The sequence below is a fragment of the Mytilus trossulus genome, chromosome 5 (genome assembly GCF_036588685.1).
Source record: "Mytilus trossulus isolate FHL-02 chromosome 5, PNRI_Mtr1.1.1.hap1, whole genome shotgun sequence".
NCBI lineage: Eukaryota > Metazoa > Mollusca > Bivalvia > Mytilida > Mytilidae > Mytilus > Mytilus trossulus.
Window position 1 is genome coordinate 1021173 of NC_086377.1, and position 20714 is coordinate 1041886.

The 20714-nt window shown below is 33.1% G+C and overlaps 1 protein-coding gene across 1 annotated transcript; it reads left to right on the forward strand.

Annotated features, from left to right (window-relative positions):
* Positions 1 to 1159: 1159 nt before the first annotated feature.
* LOC134719275 (CBP80/20-dependent translation initiation factor-like) lies at positions 1160 to 16519 on the forward strand. The gene is made up of 6 exons (XM_063582279.1): positions 1160 to 2233; positions 10681 to 10782; positions 11325 to 11520; positions 12556 to 12752; positions 13776 to 13867; positions 15721 to 16519. The coding sequence occupies exons 1-6, from the start codon at positions 1160 to 1162 to the stop codon at positions 15854 to 15856; spliced, it is 1797 nt and encodes a 598-aa protein (XP_063438349.1). The 3' UTR covers positions 15857 to 16519.
* The last annotated feature ends 4195 nt before the right edge of the window (positions 16520 to 20714 follow it).

Consider the following 20714-nt stretch of genomic DNA (forward strand, 5'->3'; position numbering starts at 1 on the left):
CTCCTGACTGGGACAGGCACATATACATAAATAATTTGGCGGGGTTAATATAAACATGTTAGCGGGATCCTAACCCTCCCCTAACCTGGGACAGTGGTATAACAGTACAACATAGAAACGAACTATAAAAATCAGTTGAAAAAAGCTTAACTCATCAGATAGACAAAAATACAATTGGACATGGTCGGGTACTTATACATCCCGACAACAAAAAGACACCAGGAACAGATCTGAGAGTACTCGCAGTTATGATAATAAAATTGAGAATGGAAAAGGGGAATATGTCAAAGAGACAACAACTCGACAAAAGAGCAGATAGCAGCCGAAGTCCACCAAATGGGTCTTCAACGCAACAAGAAAATCACGCACTCGGAGGTGGGCCTCAGCTGGCCCCAAACTAAAAATGTGTACTAGTTCAATGAAAATGGACATTATACTAGACTACAAAACTTATAAATGAACTAAAATTAAAAAAAAAAAAGAAACATAAGACTAACAATTGCCAGAGGCTACTGACTAGGGACTAGCGCGAAAATGCTGCCGGGTTAAGCATGTTTTGTGAGAACTCAACTCTTCATATACCTCTAGCCAATGCATATAATAATATTTATAGGTTAAAGGTCATATAGCTCATGTATCATTTATACGTCCTTTACATTCAAAGTTTCATTTGAAGTTGCTGACAAATATGTGCTGTCCTGGTGCAGTTAGTTTCTATAAGAATTATGTGTAAATGCACCAAATGTTTAAAGTATTCAAATATCGTAATTCCTAATCAAAGGCCCTATAAAGAGCTTATAAATCAACACAAATGACAAAGTTCAAATAATATCCACACAAACAAAACATGCAATCTGACATGCATACTGGTTGTTAATATATGTGATTTAGATCAAATATGGAAACATGGTAATAAAAAAAATAGGTACATGATATGAGAGAGCCGGTACAAAGAGGAATAACTCTATCTATTTATCTTAACTTTTGTCTCTTTTTTATCCTGTCTGATCTGGAAATTTTTCTTTAGGTATAGACTAAAATTATTATAAAAAAAAACTTAATCTTGATTTAAATTATTATCACTATCTAAATGGAATGCTCTTACACTTAAGTTTCTCTTTCTCATTGCAGTGTACAGTCAATAGTAACTTACAAAATCATGGATGAAGACGGCCCTAAAAGGCCCAGGGTACCACACTTCAAAGGAAAGTACGATTGGTTTGATGAAACAGAAACTGACAATAATAGTGATGATAATATCGGTGATGAATACATTGACGAATTTCCAAGCTTATCAAAAGAAAATAACATTAAAAAATATCAAATGTGCAAACCGCTGCGCCCTCTACCAGTGGCTGCATATAGCATGTATAGAGAGCAGGGATCGACATCTGCCCGGTCTTTAACAGCTGAACGACTGCATCCGGAAAAACACGTGACATTAGAAGAAGAAGGGGGAATGTCAGAAAAAGTACGTTCATATGCTAACGCTGTTTCGCCGAAGAAAGAGCAACGGTCAACTAGTCTTAGTCCAAGGAGAAATCAGCAAGTTGATTATAACCGACGCGCACAGTCTTACGAGCGGGGTAAGCATCTGAAACTGTATGACATTCGAGATTGCGATGACAAGGAAACAAAAGAATACATATATTCAGGAAGAAAAGGTCAAGATTATTTACACGAGAAGAGGTATGACGAAGAACGCTATGCTAATAAATCAAATAAATACAAAGAGGAAGAATATACTCTTGTTTCACCGCATGACAGAATACAAGAATCTCTAGGGGCTATATTCACTAAAAAAGGGAAGGCGTCAATGGACCAACAAACCAAATTAACTAAACTGAATTCGTTTCTTCAAGGTATCTTGTCAAAACAAGTTGAAAAGAGGGTTGATATTGTTCCTGGTAATGAACAGTTATCCGCAGAGATAGGAAAAAATGAAGAAAATGTAAAATCTCTTACTATACAACAAGAAAGTGTCGAGCCAGCAAAAATTAAAGAACAGTCTTTCGAGACGAGAGAAATTGAAACACTTCACGTCAAAGATGTCAGTCATGCAGATCTGGGTGATGCAGCAAAGTCAGGTGTCGGGGTAATCGAGGCAGCGAAGTCGAGTGGTAAAGGAATCGAGGCAGCGAGGTCTTTCAAAGAAAGTGAGACTACAAACCTTTCTGTTAGTACAGACTGTAATACTGTGCTGGAGTCAGCTGGAGAAGAGAAAAATGCAATGGTAAATATTGTTATGAACCAGAATTTGTCCATAGTACACGGATGTCCCACTCGCATTACCATTTTCTATGTTCAGTGGACGTGAAATGCGAATCGAAATTCTAGTTTGGCATTAAAATTAGAAATATCATTTCATAAGGAACTGTGTTATAAGTGAACCATAAGTGTTAAGTTGATATATATTTATATTTATTAAGAAACTACTCCTTGTTCAACGGGGCACTTCCAGGCAGGGTACCTACAAATGCGTCTTTAAGAGCATATACAATGAATAATTACAATGAGATTAAATACACATAGGACAATATCAAAGTTAAAAATTCATTCTTTTTCAAAATAAGTCAACATTCACGAAAACAGCATTAAGTATTAATATAAAATCTCAACAAATACATCAATTTAGTTGCACATGTAAATTACAGTTAGTTTAATTTTCCAAAATCGAAGATCTGTAAGTGTACATTTCACTCAACATCTGTTTTACTAAAAGAGTCAACAAGTTTACAAACGTTTGGATCTACCGTATAAACATATTCACCTAGCAGTATGTTTATTATTTCGTTGGACGGTAACTTCGTGAAGCAAAAGTCAGGGGAGTAAGTACTTACTATAAGGTACTCATGCATTTATATCGACAAAATACGTGTTTCGTATAGGAAAATTTTCAGAACATTTAAGAACGAAGTGTTCCACGGACTCTTCATATTTGACAAATCGGTGAGTCTATAACAAGTTCATTCTATAAAAAAAACTTGGTTCATGTGTAAACAATTTGTTCGTGCTAACATTTTTAACCTAATACACTTAAAATCGAGCTAGTTTGACAAATAAGGTTGTCTATACTTTCTATCACAGAAATCAATTATCGGTTCCGAACCCAAATCTACGAAAAGAGCCGATTTAGGAAAATTCATATTAGTACTGAAAATAGATTTCGCCGATTGATATTGCCAAGTTTTCAAAAATTTGTTTGCTTGGAATTGACGACAGCAGCCATACAACACAACCGTGTGCGATAGATGCCCGTATCACTGAGTTCAAAGTGAATCTCCGAAGGATATACAATTGAAAGATTCTAATTATGCCGCAGTCTCAACACACGTATACAAAAATTTAAATCTTGCTTCATTAGTCATATTTAAAAAAGAGGGAAGGAACCATTTCACTAATTTTGGAAAACAGTTGGTCCCAATTATATTTATTTCATATCGGTTGAGAATAAGATTCTCTTATTGGATTAAAAGGGGTCACATGACATTCATTATTCTTCAGGAATAAATTCCATACGTCATAAACAGAAAATATGGACCAGAAAACCGGTCGTTAACGAACATTTACATGATATTGACCGGTGGGGCGTGGTTTACGTCTGATAGTGACAGTTGCCTTGGGGCGTGGTTTACGTCTGATAATGACAGTTTGGCGTGATTTCTCTGTTAATGACCGATGGGGCGTGGTTTATCTGTTTAGAGAGATGTACCTTTTACAAAGCATATTCCTGTTTTTAATATTATATTTAATTTGTTGAATTGTTTATTATATGTTTTCGTTAATTATCAAATTAAAGATAACTTGATTAAGTATTTATATATACTGAAAAATTGCACTAAAATAAATGGCAGTATTACTACGACTGGTCTTCACTCTTTGCCATAGAAATCGTACACTGACTACTCGAGTTCGCTGTAGGCATTTTGAATTTATGAGAATTTTCTAAAACATGGTTTCTCAATGAAATAAACATAATAGTTCTTGAAAAACTGGTCATTATCGTGATACATGGACTGCCCGTAGGACAGTGGTATTGACTGCGACAGCGATAATGACCTCGCCTTTGGCTCGGTCATTATCACTATCTTAGTCAATACCACTGTCCTGTGGGCAGTCCATATATCACGATAACGACCAGTTTTTCAAGAACTATTATATAATTAGTTTTGTATATTTTAAAGTGAAATGAAATTCATCTTCTGATGTGTTGTGCATGTGCATCAATACATGATTGTTGTTAACTGTTAATTTTATCTGAAATCAATTTAAGCTGTTAAAACTGTTCAGTTTAACCCTTTCTGTTAACTTTTATCAGCATTTTTGCATTTTTTGCCAAAATCAAGGTTGTGTTAACATGTTAACTGACCCCATATTGCCCCCTCAATTGACACGACTTGTCACTCTCTTTTACTGAATATTCCTCATACCGGCGCGCACCATTTCACCGTGAGAATCTTAGTATCTTTAACATGTTTAATATGCCACATCTTCTTAAAAGAAATATTCAACATTTATTTAATCTATCTGTAATGGTGTAAACAGTTGGTCTAGTAGGTGCAAAATGAATATGATGATGGGTAAGGAATGGCAAATGTTGGGTACGAAAAGTCTATGGTGCGAAATTGTCAGGTACGAAATAAATATAGCTACCCTTGTATCTGTATCTGTATTGTCTATCTTCTGCCAATTTAGGCACACCTCCAAAAATTGGAGTAGGAAAACTATCCACCAGTATATAATAAAAAAACGGTCACACTATTGAATTATTTACAATTATATCACAATCCTCCACCAATAAAACAAATTGTCAAGGTTTATTTACACACACACACACAAAAAAAAAAGAAAGCTTCGTCTGCTTTTTAAGTCTAAATGTCCTATAAGCACACTGTCACTGTCACTTATCTGCTATGAATTCAGTATCACAAGGATTTTGAAAAAGTTAAAATGATTACTAATGTATTAAAAAAACAAAAACCTAAATGTGATAATATATACTGTTTAAAAAATAATTTATCCCTCTAGATGAAATAATTTATACTATCTGGGGGGGGGGGGGGGGAGGGGGGGAAGTTATCCATAAGCATGAAAATATATATTTTTTTAGGGAAACGGGGAAGTACCAAGATGCGATCAGTCCTCAACAAGGAATATGTTATTTAACAGTTTTTGACTTCTTTGAAATGTCCAGTAACTGATATCTTCTAGCATGTAATTTATAGCACAAGCTTCTGCATAATGGTTCTAGTTGAGTATCAATGTCTGATATAAGAGCTTGTGAATTCAACTGTGTGCAATAAAAATATGGGTTGACTATTACTGTTGTTATATGAATTGCAGCATCTACTTTATGTTTGGCAAAAATCATACTGCTAATGTTTATTATTTCTAGCATAAGTGGTTTTCGTATGCATTCTAGTTCTTCACAAATCAACAGGAAATGATTCATAGTTTCTTCGTTCTTTTTGCACATCATACAGGTACCATCTGGTATAGCTTTATTGAACACAGCCCTTTTTGTCTGAAGAATGTAGGTTCCAGTTAAGATTTTAAGTCGGACTGGTATTCTAGATATGTCTCTTATATTGACTGATATAGTTTTTGCTATTGGGTGACATTTTCCAATAGTAAAAATTTCTCCAAGATGTTCTAGAGATGAAAACAATGTAATTTCTTGTTTAATTCGATTTGACCAATAAATATTGACTTTCTGTTTCACCAAATTCTTCCATTGCATTTTGGACATAGTCGTATCAAATAGACACATGTATGGATCACCAATTTCATATTTCAAAAATATAGCTTTGATAGCAATAAACCAACTGTTGCTTTTAATGCATTTAATTCCTAATTGTCTTTCAGCGATTTTCCATTCAGTGGAGGTGCATCCAGCTCTGCATATACTTCCGAATAAGATGAGTGCCTTTTTGTGTATGACTGCTTCCGCAGGTAGCAAGCCAGATATTACGTAAATTGCTGGGTCAGCTACATTGACGGGTAAAGAGAGGATCTGCTTTATTATTCTTTTATACTGTTTTGATATTAAATCTATATTTTTTCCAGTAGGCAGTAAAATTTCTAATCCATAAAACATAATTGGAAATATAAATGTTTGTAGCATACTTATTGCAGATATTGGGTCTAGGCCATTTTCTCCGTGTAAACCAGTGTGCATTAAACTATATAAAGATCTTCTGGCTTTTTTAAGATTTGCCTCTATGGTGCTACCTGCTGAATCGGTTGCATCCCTTTGTATACCAATATGTGGTGTTTTGGTGACAATTGGCATTGGATTGTTATTCATCAACCAAGTATCTTCTGTAAATGTTACTTTACTGTTAGTTTTAATCGGTAAAATAACACTTTTTTCAGGTTGTAGAAGATAGCCTTCTCGTTGGCTGTAGTCATATGCCATATTTATGAGAACTTGTATGTCGAATGGGTTATTTCCAACTATTGCTATGTCGTCTGCACAGGTGGGGGCACAGCAACTTATTGATCCTATTTTTCCACCAAGTTTAGACTCTACAAAATTATTCAACAGCTGGTTTACATAAACTTTGTATAAATCGGCACTTAATGTTCCTCCTTGCCTTACACCTTGCTCAATGTTGAATGCATCAGATGTATTTCCTTTCCATTTAATTTTAGACGTAGCGTCTTTGTATAGGTTATCAATCATTAAAATGCACTGTTCTGAAATGCCTAAATGATATAGCTTTCTGATTAGGTTTGTATGTCGTACTACATCAAAAGCAGATTTAGCGTCTAGCATTCCGTATATTGTTGGTTTATTCAAGTCTTTACTTTCTCTTTTGAATTCCTCCATGATTAGAGATGCTATAAGAGGAGCCGTATTTTTGGTAAAACCACGTTGAAGAGGGTTTTGATCTTCCAGTATGTTTGGATTAATTCGTAGTTTGAGTATGGTTTCTATTATTTTAGACATTGATGGAGTAATGGTAATGCCTCTATAATTTTTTGAATTTGATATGTCTCCTTTATTCTTGAAGATTGGTGTAAGAGTACCAATTTTCAAATTATTTGAAATATGGCAGTGCTGAAATGATGCGTTGATTACTTTAAGCAATATACTATCAAGTTTTTCACCGCCAAAAAGAAGGCATTCCTCCAATTTTTGGAGCACCACCACATAACTGCAAGGGTACACTCCAAATCCAGATCAGAATGAATAGTAAGATGTTCCACTTACTTATTTACAACTTATCACCAAGGACAATCTATAATCAACAACTGGTAGTCTATAAAAATAGTTTACCAAATTGTCAATACGTCACAAGTAATTGTCCTCAACGGAAATTACCAGTGCCGATTCCAGCTTTGTTTCGTAATTTAGTTTGTACACATGTTGATGTTTTGAAAAATATTTTAAAATTCTATAGACTATATTCTATATGATGACAAGTACTGGTCGGGGACGTGGAAGAGGCAGAGGACTTCTGGCTACACAGACTTTATCAAAACCAGGAGGAGGGGGTGACGCAGCGCTCAAATCTACATCAAATGTAAAAATAGGCTGCATCTAAAAATTATCCTCTTCTTCTTTTGGTTTCTAGCGATCCTTCAATTATTGAAGATTATTCGCCGGGCGTCGACTATAAAATTTATAATTTACACTAATTTAGCAACAAAAAATCAAAAATAACAAAATCAAAAAATCAACATAACGTATGTACATTTGAAAAAATAAGTTGTGATAAAACTATATACATTTGATAACAGAATAGTTAGGGATAGAATATGGGGATTAGAGCAGATTCTGAGATCATACTCTTGAATCCCTCTACCGTACTGCATGATACTATTTGTTGTGGCAGATGATTCCAATTTATAACTGTTCGTGGATAAAATGAATATTTATAACTGTCTTTAGATGTTTGTATTTGCCTAAATGAGTGTGGATTGCTATGTCTGGTTCTATTGTCAAGTGGGATCAAAAGATTATGTGTAGGAACTGCAACAATTTCATGAATAATTTTGTAAAAGAAAACAAGTCTGTATCGTAAACGCCTAATTTCGAGTGGGTACCAATTTAGGTCTGTCATCATTTCAGTAACTGAGCTGGTGTTATGGAAGCGGTTGCATGAGAAGCGTGCTGCTCTTCTCTGAACTTTTTCAATTTGTAAATTTTGTTGTTTTTGATGTGGGTCCCAAATTGTTGAGCAGTACTCTAATTTTGGTCGGACAAGAGCTTTATATGCATGAGCTTTAACTTTCGGTGATGCTATTTTTACCACTTTCAGTTTCTCATCCCATTCTTTGTGTTAACATTTGTTTAAAAGTAAAATATGTAAACTTTCCTTAAGTTTGAGGTACGAGACCAAATACTAGATGAGACTGTGGTATGTTTGCTCAACAAAAAGTGACACTACAGGAAACAGAGAGCATCTGACAGGTGCACCACCAAACGGTGTATTTAGGATTTTGGTATATACACGGGTCATATTCACGGGGTTGACACTACTAAATTCAATCATTGTCAAAATAGTTGTCAAGAACTGAAATTTAGGGCATTCAGTCAAAGAATTATTAAGAAATACTTCTTTGAATTCATGTTTTTTCTTCAGGAAATTGGCCGAAAATTATTGTCCGTTTTTCGGTCCTTTTCAGCAGGTGCCGCAATTTTGTCTCAGTTTTAAAAAATAATCATATTTGTTATATAATATCATTTATCGGTATATGTCTTCCATTTCAGCCATCCTTTGAAGTTTTTACACCTCAACATCATTAAACGACGAAATTGTTTCCCCGGCTTATATGGGCGTCCCACTCTACAGTTTTCAATTTGTTAGCGGGCATGACGTAAAACAGCAAATCAAAAAATCCAACTTTATTTATAACTAATATAGGACAATGCTGTCGATTAAAAAAAGTACTTCATTCCTGGAACTTTTGTTTTCGAAATAAATAATATTACCAATGATATAAAAAAGAAGATGTAGTATGATTGCCAATGAGACAACTATCCACAAAAGACCAAAATGACACAAACATTAACAACTATAGGTCACCGTACGGCCTTCAGTAATGAGTAAAGCCAAAACCGCATAGTCAATTATGCCAATAATTGATAGGTTCTAGGTCGACAGGTTCACACAGAAAGAGTTTGTAAGCAGAGAAAACTGTGTATCTTATAATCGACATGACTTTATCAGATGACAATACTATAAAAATAAGGCTTACTCAAAGTTATATACTTTACTTCAGTCACGAACCCGCTATATCACGGGTGCGTTCTAGTATTACAAAAAATTGAAGACCCATTGGTGGCCTTTGGCTGTTGTCTGCTCTATGGTAGGGTTGATGTCTCTTTGACACACTCCCCATTTCCATTCTCAATTTTAATAATACAATGTTGGATCCGTTTGAACCCAGCCTGGGTGTTGAATAAGAATAAAGAATAAGAATAGTTTTATTTGTTAACCAAGACGCCCAAAAAGAGCAAAATAATTAATACAAACTAAATCATATACATGATATATAATATTGTCCAATGTCTGTGACCTAATTTTTGGATATGTATGCCATGTATGCACAACCCAGTCTCCTTTGTTATTATAGACTGAATAATTTATATCTTTTAAAAATAACATACACGCGTATTGTTATGCGTTTATTTTTCTACATTGGTTAGAGGTATAGGGGGAGGGTTGAGATCTCACAAACATGTTTAACCCCGCCGCATTTTTGCGCCTGTCCCAAGTCAGGAGCCTCTGGCCTTTGTTAGTCTTGTATTATTTTTATATTAGTTTCTTGTGTACAATTTGGAAATTAGTATGGCGTTCATTATCACTGAACTAGTATATATTTGTTTAGGGGCCAGCTGAAGGACGCCTCCGGGTGCGGGAATTTCTCGCTACATTGAAGGCCTGTTGGTGACCTTCTGCTGTTGTTTTTTATTTGGTCGGGTTGTTGTCTCTTTGACACATTCCCCATTTCCATTCTCAATTTTAACATCTGATTACAACCAGAGATGTCTAGAGTCAGTAATAAATAAGATTTTCACTAAAACCAGAGAAATTGACGGAAATGCATTGAACTGTAAAGTCAACCATTGTTTAACTATGCTTAACACGTTTAGGAAACGATTTTTAAAATGATCATGATGATGAAAGTTCTAATCTTATTTGCTTGCTAAAATTTGTAGAAGTAAGAAAAATATTATCATGATTATGAAAATCTGCAACCCTAAGGAAATCAACAATTTGTTGTTACAGGTAATCTGGCTATTCAACATGTTCAATGGGTCAAAATGATCCTGAAAGTTAATTAATTTGTAGAAAGAATCAGTCAGTTTGATTCATATTTTGATCAATATTCATGTATCATTTGATCACAGGGGCGGAACCAGCCATTTTAAAAGGGGGGTTCCTAACCCAGGACAAAGGGGGGTTTCACTTAATTGATCGTCCAAAAAAAAGGGTGATTCCAACCCCCAGAACCCCCCCCCCCCCCCCCCCCTTCTGGATCTGCGCCTGAATCACAATTTGCTTCTTTTATACAACGTAATTTAAACTGCAAGACAAAAACTGTCAAAAGGAAACATTGATTATCTTGAAATCTGTTATACTTTAAAAAGGGATGGGATGTATTATAGCACCTCATAGTCATACATCATGTATGTTGCATGTAACACTTTTAAGATTTTCATTTTAGGTCAATAATACTGAAGAAGATCAGAGTGCTAGTTGTCTGAACGACCTTGAACAACTCATTGAAACTTTAACCTTAGAACCTGATGAAGAAGATGTTTCCAAGGTAACATAATTATTATTATATCTTGTATTGATGTTACCACTTGTTTAAAAGCTGTAAGTAAATAATACAACACATCAATATAGTACACAACTTTGATGTTAACATACGACGTTACCAAAATTGACACCAATATCATACTTAACTACGTCTATATAGAAAAGATGGAGCTGTCATCACCACAGGTATATGATGGAGTCTGTGGTTAAAGTTTGGTGAGGACTTCATACTTTGCCAAACCTTCATGGGATTTGATGAATCTATGGAAGCAGCTGCTGACCATGCTGACAAATAAGTATTAAAAATTATTTCCCATTTGGAAAATTTCCTAAAAAAATTTTTTTTTTCCAAAACCCCAATTTTTTAAGAATTAATATACATGTATTACATTTTTTGTACATATAAACATATTTCTTAGATACTTAACATTCTATGACTATATACATGTATGTACTTTAGTCACTTACATATCTGAATTATTTGGTGGATAGTCTTGTCTATTTATGCCATATCTCATTTTGATAATGAATTACATATAATTAAAGATACAAACGTTGGCAGACACTGTGAAGACATCGTCAGACCTGAAAGAATTAGCCAACATAATATATAACCGATGTATGAAGGATTGGGAGTTCGGTAAAACGGGGGCGTGTCTGTGTGATAGACTAGCTAATATGGAAGTTGAAGGATCTAAATTTAGAAACATTATGTTGTCTTTGGTACAATTAGATTATAAAGGTAAGTATTTGCTAAGGCCAAATAAAAATATATGTGTGGTTCCAGTAACCCTACCGTCCCCACTTTTTTGGCTTAAAAATAGCCTACCCTAAAGATTTTATTGTCATTTTTCATTAAGCACTGTTAAAGTCAGAATGTTGTTCCCATAGACTCAATGTAAAAAAAAACATAAAATAAAAAAAAATCCCTACCTACCTACCCTAACTTTTTTGCAGATGTAACTGGAACCACACATACTTTTTTATTTGGCCTAATAATAACATTAGATGTATGACGTGTTATCCCTAAATAACTGCATTACTCAATAATTACATTAGATGTATGTTTCATTATAATACTTTATTCTGATTGGCTTACTGCACATCACATGTTATTCCTTAAGCAGTTGCATCACTCAATAAAACTTATCATTCATGATAAAATGTGGTCCTACAATAAAGTGCACATGTGAATTAAAACTTTAAAATAATATAAAATTCGTGTTTTTATTATCATAGCTAAAAAATGTATAAGTATTGAATGCTTCTTTTTGTATGTAAAAGCGTTTACAGCGTGCACATTTTTAGAATGAAACGCAGTAGCTCTTCATACAAAATGTACTTCGGTCAACCCTTTAACACCCCAATGAAGTTACAAAAAGAAGCATTCAATTCTTAAATGGTAATATTCAGAAGAACTGTTTTACCCAAATCCCCTTCTGATTTGCACTCTCTTTTCCAATTAGAAGAGGAGCAAAGGACATCAAAGGGACATTCAAACTTAAGAATTGAAGACAAACTTAAAATGTCATGGCAAAAACAGAAAAACAAACTAACCACAAACAACAGTCTTCAAAAGACAACATCAAAAACTAATTAAGAGTTTGACAAACAAGAACCCACAGAAATTTCACGCTCTACTGCAATATTGTAATGTTTTTTTTATAGAATTTGGGATATTTTACTATCATGACTATAGATCGTGAACTTGAAATAAGTGAGTTTATTGATACAATACTTAAGAGTTTAACTAATATGTTTTGATGTTATATTTCAGATAAAGACAGTATAAGAACAAAGAGCCCAGGGAAATTTTTAGGTTTTGTGACATTTTTATGCCAAGTATTTGGTAACATGAGAACAGCTAAAGGAGAACCATTTAATGTACTAAGTGGACCTATATATGATTGTATCTATACCATATTTAATGATGATAATTCTTCCGACGATGATTACGAGTGTTTATTATTACAGGTAAGGAGTTATGTCCCCTTAACAACGCTATTTCCAGTAAGGAATTATGTCGCCTTACCAACATTATTACAGGTAAGGAGTTATGTCCCCTTAATAATATTATAACAGGGAAGGAGTTATGTCCCCTTAACAACATTATGACAGGGAAGGAGTTGTGTCCCCTTAACAACATTATTACAGGTAAGGATTTATGTCACATTAACAACATTATTACAGGGAAGGAGTTGTGTCCCTTTGAATAAGTAGTATAGGTAAGAAGTACTGTAACCTTGAATAAGTAATAATAATAATAATATTTATTCAGTAGAAGGCAATATGTATATAAAATTACATAATACAACCTTAAAATATATCAATGATTGTTACATATTTAACACTAATGCATTAACCCAATGATGACCCATGAAAGCGAACAAGCTTTAGTATAGGTTAAGAGTAATGTACCCTTGAATAAGTATTATCACTATTTTGTGCATTTTTCCTCTGATCTTTTCTGTGATCCTTTTTCAAATCATGCTACTCACTTGAGATAGAAAATTATTGCAAGAAACTGAAGAGGCATGTGGCGTTGCTAATGAAATTGATATGAAATTGACAACGTCGTCATAGGTAAAATGCAAATACCGCTGAATAAATTATGTGTATCTGAAATGCTTTTTTCTTGATTTATAGGCCATCACACTATGACAAATTCAACCAACAATAATAACATATACTGTCTTGAAATAATGATATTTGTAAACTTTATCCTGATAAATTTTCAAATTTTGTGTGATTTTGATAATTTATAGTTTTAAGAAGGGACAACAATTTTGCTTCAACATATATTTATCTAATCTTGATAGGGGCAATAACCCTGTCAACAAATGTTTATAATGTGTTTTAATGAAGGGCAATAACCCTGCCAACAAATGTTAATAATGTGTCTTACAGAAGGGCAATAATTGTGTTACTAAATGCCATAATCTGTTTAAACAAAGGAAAACAATTGTGTACCTAAATGTAACTATTTGTTTTTACCAGGTACAAAGTATAGGTAAAGAATTAGAAGCTTTTGATGAATTTAAAATGTCAGAATTAATGGAGAAAGTGAGGACAAAGATCATTAAAGATGGGTAAGATGTAATACATGATACACATATGACACATACATGAAAAATAGAGGATGCATTCATTACACATAGATGCCACACATGTATGCTACATAGTTGACACAGATGACATACCCATGATACATAGATGACACACATATAACACATACATGCTACATAGATGACTTACATGACATATACATGACACTTACATAACATACAGGGTACACGGATGACACTTACATGATATACAGGGTACACATATGACACATGAAAAATAGAGGATGCATTCATTACACATACATGACACATACATGATATATAGATGACACATACATGACAAATAGATGATGCATTCATTATATAGATAACACATACATGATACACACATGATACATATAACACACTTGATACATAGATGACATATAGATGACATACTCATGATACATAGATGACACACATGATGCATAGATGACACACATGATACATAGATGACACATATCTTTAGAAGAATTCATCCGTTATTTATGCTTATTGTATGCCAGTAATTTGTTGTGGGGTTCACAAAGTCACATTATCATCTTCAACAAGGAACCGATAACTAACAAAAATGACTTAACATTTTGTTCAAAAAGTTAAGACAAGGAAATGGATTCACAAGACATCATCACCATTTTAACCAAATTTTCAAACAAGAAAAAAAAGCTTCTGTAGTGAGGTTAATCATGTTTGTGCTTCAACCCTGGGACAGTGGTGCAATATCACAATAGATTGATTGTTGATGCTTTAATGCCACTTTAAGGGCCAAATTCTGGCTATGTTGTGGTGGTAAGTTGTTATGGATGCAAGAAGCTGAAATGACTGAAATAGACTTTAACAATCAGTTGTAATTGCTCAACTCAATAGATTGAGCAAAATTGAACAAGATTGAACAAAGCACACAAAAACTAACAAAAAAAATAGACACAAAGCTCTTCAATACATGTAAGGATTGGATAATTCATTATGAGTTGTACACTATATATTTTATATTACAGAAGATCAGCCAGAGCTAGGTGTTTTTTACTAGAATTACTTGAGTCGTACACTATATATTTTATATTACAGAAGATCGGCCAGAGCGAGGTGTTCGTTACTAGAATTACTTGAGTCGTACACTATATATTTTATATTACAGAAGATCGGCCAGAGCGAGGTGTTCGTTACTAGAATTACTTGAGTCGTACACTGTATATTTTATATTACAGAAGATCGGCCAGAGCGAGGTGTTCGTTACTAGAATTACTTGAGTTGTACACTATATATTTTATATTACAGAAGATCGGCCAGAGCTAGATGTTCGTTACTAGAATTACTTGAGTCGTACAGTATATATTTTATATTACAGAAGATTGGCCAGAGCTAGGTGTTCGTTACTAGAATTACTTGAGTCGTACACTATATATTTTATATTACAGAAGATCGGCCAGAGCTAGGTGTTCGTTACTAGAATTACTTGAGTCGTACACTATACATTTTATATTACAGAAGATCGGCCAGAGCTAGGTGTTAGTTACTAGAATTACTTGAGTCGTACACTATACATTTTATATTACAGAAGATCGGCCAGAGCTAGGTGTTCGTTACTAGAATTACTTGAGTCGTACACTATACATTTTATATTACAGAAGATCGGCCAGAGCTAGGTGTTAGTTACTAGAATTACTTGAGTCGTACACTATACATTTTATATTACAGAAGATCGGCCAGAGCTAGGTGTTCGTTACTAGAATTACTTGAGTCGTACAATATATATTTTATATTACAGAAGATCGGCCAGAGATAGGTGTTCGTTACTAGAATTACTTGAGTCGTACAATATATATTTTATATTACAGAAGATCGGCCAGAGCGAGATGTTCGTTACTAGAATTACTTGAGTCGTACAATAAGGGATGGAAGACGTTACCCAATGAGATTACACGATATTATTGTGACACGATGGCGGAGATATTTACAGACGCTATCTGCTAAACAAACAATTTCTAGTCTATACTTTTACAATCTTGTTAATCTGATGAATACAGTGTAACCTGCCTTACCAACACTTTGAGTTTTCCAACATTCTGTTTTAAACCAATACATTGCGTATTTCAACATTCTGTTTTAAACCAACATGTTTTCATGGTCCTAAAACATTCGTATCTTTGCAGAAAAAAAACCTGAGTATTCTGACATCCTGCTTAATCTGAAATTTTGTTCTAGTCCCCCAGATAACACAGGTTATACTGTAGTATAATGCAATAGAGAATTTTGACATTCAGTTCCTTTTCAATATAAACACACGTTGATTCATGATTGGTGTTTCTTATTGTTGTAAGATAGCAAACTTAGTTTAGGTTGCTCATTTTTGTGAGAGAGCGAGCGATCAATCTGTAAAATGAACATGTCAGATCAGTTGTAATTTAAGAATTGCAAAAATATCAATCTGATTAATAATATACTTTGATTGCTTTCATGAAAAATTTTACGATTAAACACAAGAACTTTATTTTAATCAGATCAGACGTGAGGTAGAATTGATATCATTAGTCCCAGCATCAACACAGTATCAATATTTTACTCAGGCTATGTATGGTGGCTGTGATTTAATTTTTATACATTTATGCCTTTTGACATACCTCAAATTTTGAAGAATAAAATGAAAATTTTTTATTTATGAAAAATTAAAATGAGAGTAATTTAATTAGACCCCCCTTTTTCATACCTCATCAAGTTTTACTTTCAATTTTCGATTACAAGGATGAAAGTAGAACTTTACCATTGATTCAATAGGGGCTTATTTCATTTATATTGATATGGGGAGCAGAAAGGGATTTCCAAATAAAACCATAACCAAGGTTTCTTACATAAATTCCATTGAGATATCAATCTTAAGTTATCCACAATTCATGTAAAAAAACAATTTAAGTACCTACATATACACATTTATTAGAATGGAATAGCCCTTATAAATGGGGTACTTATTTTCATGGATTCTACACATGATGTGGACAAAGGATGAACTATGAAATAAAATGTTCATTAAAAAAAATCTATAGGCTTGTATTAAACATTTTAAAGCATAATTTGTCAAAGCAATGAAGTATTCACAAAAAAAAGTAATTTTGCCAAAAATCAATGCTAGTTTGAACAAATAAAATAAATGAATCCACGTTATTCAAAAATGCTGATCTCAAACCCTATACCACATAGTACTGATATATTCAAATGTGTTTGTATGTGTTATTGTCTTTCATTAGAACAAAATATAATTTAAAATGTCTATAATTGTAACCATGGCAACTGTAACCACACATTCCATACAAAAATGTATATTTATTGAATGTGTTGTGCCATAGATAATGCGCTTTTTTTAAACCAAAAGCCATCAACAAAAAACATGAAATAAAAACAGCTAATAACCAGATTTTTATAGACTTTGTTTTGATGAAATTGTAAAAATAAAAGTGCTTGAAAATTAATTTAATTATTTTTGTAAATCATGTCTTTTGCGTAATCTTATAACTGTTTTATTTTTTAATGTTGAATTGCTGGAGAATTGCCTTATTTAGCATAACATTATATTGTCAGTAAAAAAACAAAAACAATTGTACTAGGTGTACTAGGTGTACTAGGCGTACAATATTATAATGTTAATTTAGAAATTATCGCAATTTTTTTTGAATGAACTTCAATATGTGATTGATAATGGTGATTTCATTTAATGTGGCATATAAATAATGGTGATTTCATTTAATGTGGCATATGAATTATGGTGATTTCATTTAATGTGGCATATGAATTATGGTGATTTCATTTAATGTGGCATATAAATTATGGTGATTTCATTTAATGTAGCATAAAAAATTATGATTTCATTAATGTGGCAAATAATAATACATTTACTATCTAAATTTTAAATAGCATTTGTTTTAATTTTTGGGATAGTTGATAATTGTAATTTCACAGTTTTTGCCATTATAAATACATAGCAAAGATTTCTAAATTGACACTCATGTTAATGTTATGGGTGATACATATCATGTATAATTTATGATTGATTATTTTACAAAAGTTTTGTAGATGCTTAATAGTAATATTTGTACAGTATTTGTTCTTGGCACTTTGTATTGTGAAATGTTGTAAAAAATAAAACTACTTTCAGCTCACAAAATGACCTTTTTCATCTAAGTCATATTGGAGAAATTGCATAATAATTTTTACTATACTTTTTTTTAGTGTTTTTTGAAACACATTCAGTTGTATTTGCCATTTATTGATCAAATGTACACCAGAGTTACTTTCCCTTTCTTGTGTTAACACCATCTGTATATTGGTTTATTTATGAAATATTAAAATGAAAAGCTATTAGGAATCTATTGAGTCTAGTGAACAAGTGAATACAAACTTTGAATAAACAAAATTGAAAGAGAGAGAATATTTTGTTTAAACATCAACAACAAAATAATATCACATCTTTTTTATTTTATTGAGGTTACCTCCCTTTTCCCAGTATTTACCTTAATTCTAGATATTGATTCTTATCATGTGACAATGGTATAATGTTTATTTTATGTAATTTTGTTTCTTGTCTTGTTTTGTGTTCCTTATGGTGAATGGCAGTTTCATTTTTGTTCATATTATGCATGTTGTAAGCAAATCATTGTTGACAGGTATCTTTACAGGTAAACATGCAATATAAACTTTATTTTTTTTCATAATTCTTTTAAATTTTTAAATTTAAAGGATTTCACTTTTTTGAAAGAACAATTGTGCTGTCTTGTATTCTATTTTTAGAATGGCAAAAATATTTATGATTTTGTATGTTAAATGTCAATAAACTTTTTTTAATGTGTATTAGTTGCTATAGAAACAGTTTCATGTGCATCAAGCACATTTGTGTATTATTTTGTAAATATTATTTTAAATAAAAAGACTTATTTTAAGATTTTGATCATTTATCATTGTAATCGGTGGGGAAATAATGATATAGATATAAAGATAAGGAGATAAGGTATGATTGCCAATAAGACAACTTTCCTACCGAGTTCTGAATGAAGTGGATGGTCCGAGACCACAATTGTCATCCCTTGATTTTCGTTGTTCAAGAATATAGTTCCTAGTGTTGACAGTGGGTAACTTGCCATTAATTTTTATACCCTTCCAAATTTATTTCTCCATGTTAAATGCAACAAATTGCAAGTAGTGGGTAAAATTACACTAAAAAAATTTGGGTCCAGAATTTTAAAGGAAAGTAGTAATTTGGTCCAGCTGTAAAAGGTTCAAAATTAGCACTTCATAAGCTGTCAAAAGATTTCAAGATGCCCCAAACATAAAACTGTCCATATTTTGAGTTAGAGCTAATAAAGTTTTCTATAAATTTGATATAATTTGTCCCAAAAATAGTTCAACACACTGTAGAAATTTCTTTGAGAAAGCGCAGGTTGGATTTTTGAAATTTTCATTTATGTTATAAAAGAAATGCGCTACAAAATAATTGTGGTCTTGGACAGGATGTACATAATTATAGGTAACTGTACAGTTCTCAACAATGAGGAAACTTAAAGCTAACATCAGATGTGATTGGTCCATACTAACTTATAGCTAACATCAGTTGTGACTGGTTCATACTAACTTATAGCTAACATCAGATGTGATTGGTCCATACTAACTTATAGCTAACATCAGTTGTGACTGGTTCATACTAACTTATAGCTAACATCAGATGGGACCAGTCCATACTAACTTATAGCTAACATCAGATGTGACTGGTCCATACTAACTTATAGCTAACATAATATGTGACTGGTCCATACTAACTTATAGCTAACATCAGATGTGACTGGTCCATACTAACTTATAGCTAACATCAGATGTGACTGGTCCATACTAACTTATAGCTAACATCAGATGTGACTGGTCCATACTAACTTATAGCTAACATCAGATGTGACCAGTCCATACTAACTTATAGCTAACATCAGATGTGACCAGTCCATACTAACTTAAAGCTAACATCAGATGTGACTGGTCCGTACTAACTTATAGCTAACATCAGATGTGACTGGTCCATCCTACCTTATAACTAACATCAGATGTGACTGGTCCATCCTACCTTATAACTAACATCAGATGTGACTGGACCATACTAACTTATAGCTAACATCAGATGTGACTGGTCCATACTAACTTATAGCTAACATCAGATGTGACTGGTCCATACTAACTTATAGCTAACATGAGATGTGACTGGTCCATACTAACTTATAGCTAACATCAGATGTGACTAGTCCATACTAACTTATAGCTAACATCAGATGTGACTGGTCCATACTAACTTATAACTAACATCAGGTGTGACTGGTGCATACTAACTTATAACTAACATCAGATGTGATCAGTCCATACTAACTTATAGCTAACATCAGATGTGACCAGTCCATACTAACTTATAGCTAACATCAGATGTGACTGGTCCATACTAATGTATAGCTGACATCAGATGTGACTGGTCCATTCTAACTTATAACTAACATCAGACGTGACTGGTCAATGCTAACTTATAGCTATTATCAGATGTGACTGGTCCATACTAACTTATAGCTAACATCAGATGTGACTGGTCCATACTAACGTATAGCTGACATCAGATGTGACTGGTCCATTCTAACTTATAGCTAACATCAGATGTGACCAGTCCATACTAACTTATAGCTAACATCAGTTGTGACTAGTCCATACTACCTTATAGCTAACATCACATGTGACTGGTCCATACTAACTTATAGCTAACATCAGATGTGACTGGTCCATACTAACTTATAGCTAACATCAGATGTGACTGGTCCAT

Coding starts and splice junctions, on each gene's coding strand:
- LOC134719275 (XM_063582279.1), top strand. CDS start 1,160: ATGGATGAAGACGGCCCTAAAAGGCCCAGGGTACCACACTTCAAAGGA. Junction 11,521..12,555: donor GGTACAATTAGATTATAAAG/GTAAGTATTTGC, acceptor GTTATATTTCAG/ATAAAGACAGTATAAGAACA. Junction 13,868..15,720: donor ACAAAGATCATTAAAGATGG/GTAAGATGTAAT, acceptor TTTATATTACAG/AAGATCGGCCAGAGCGAGAT.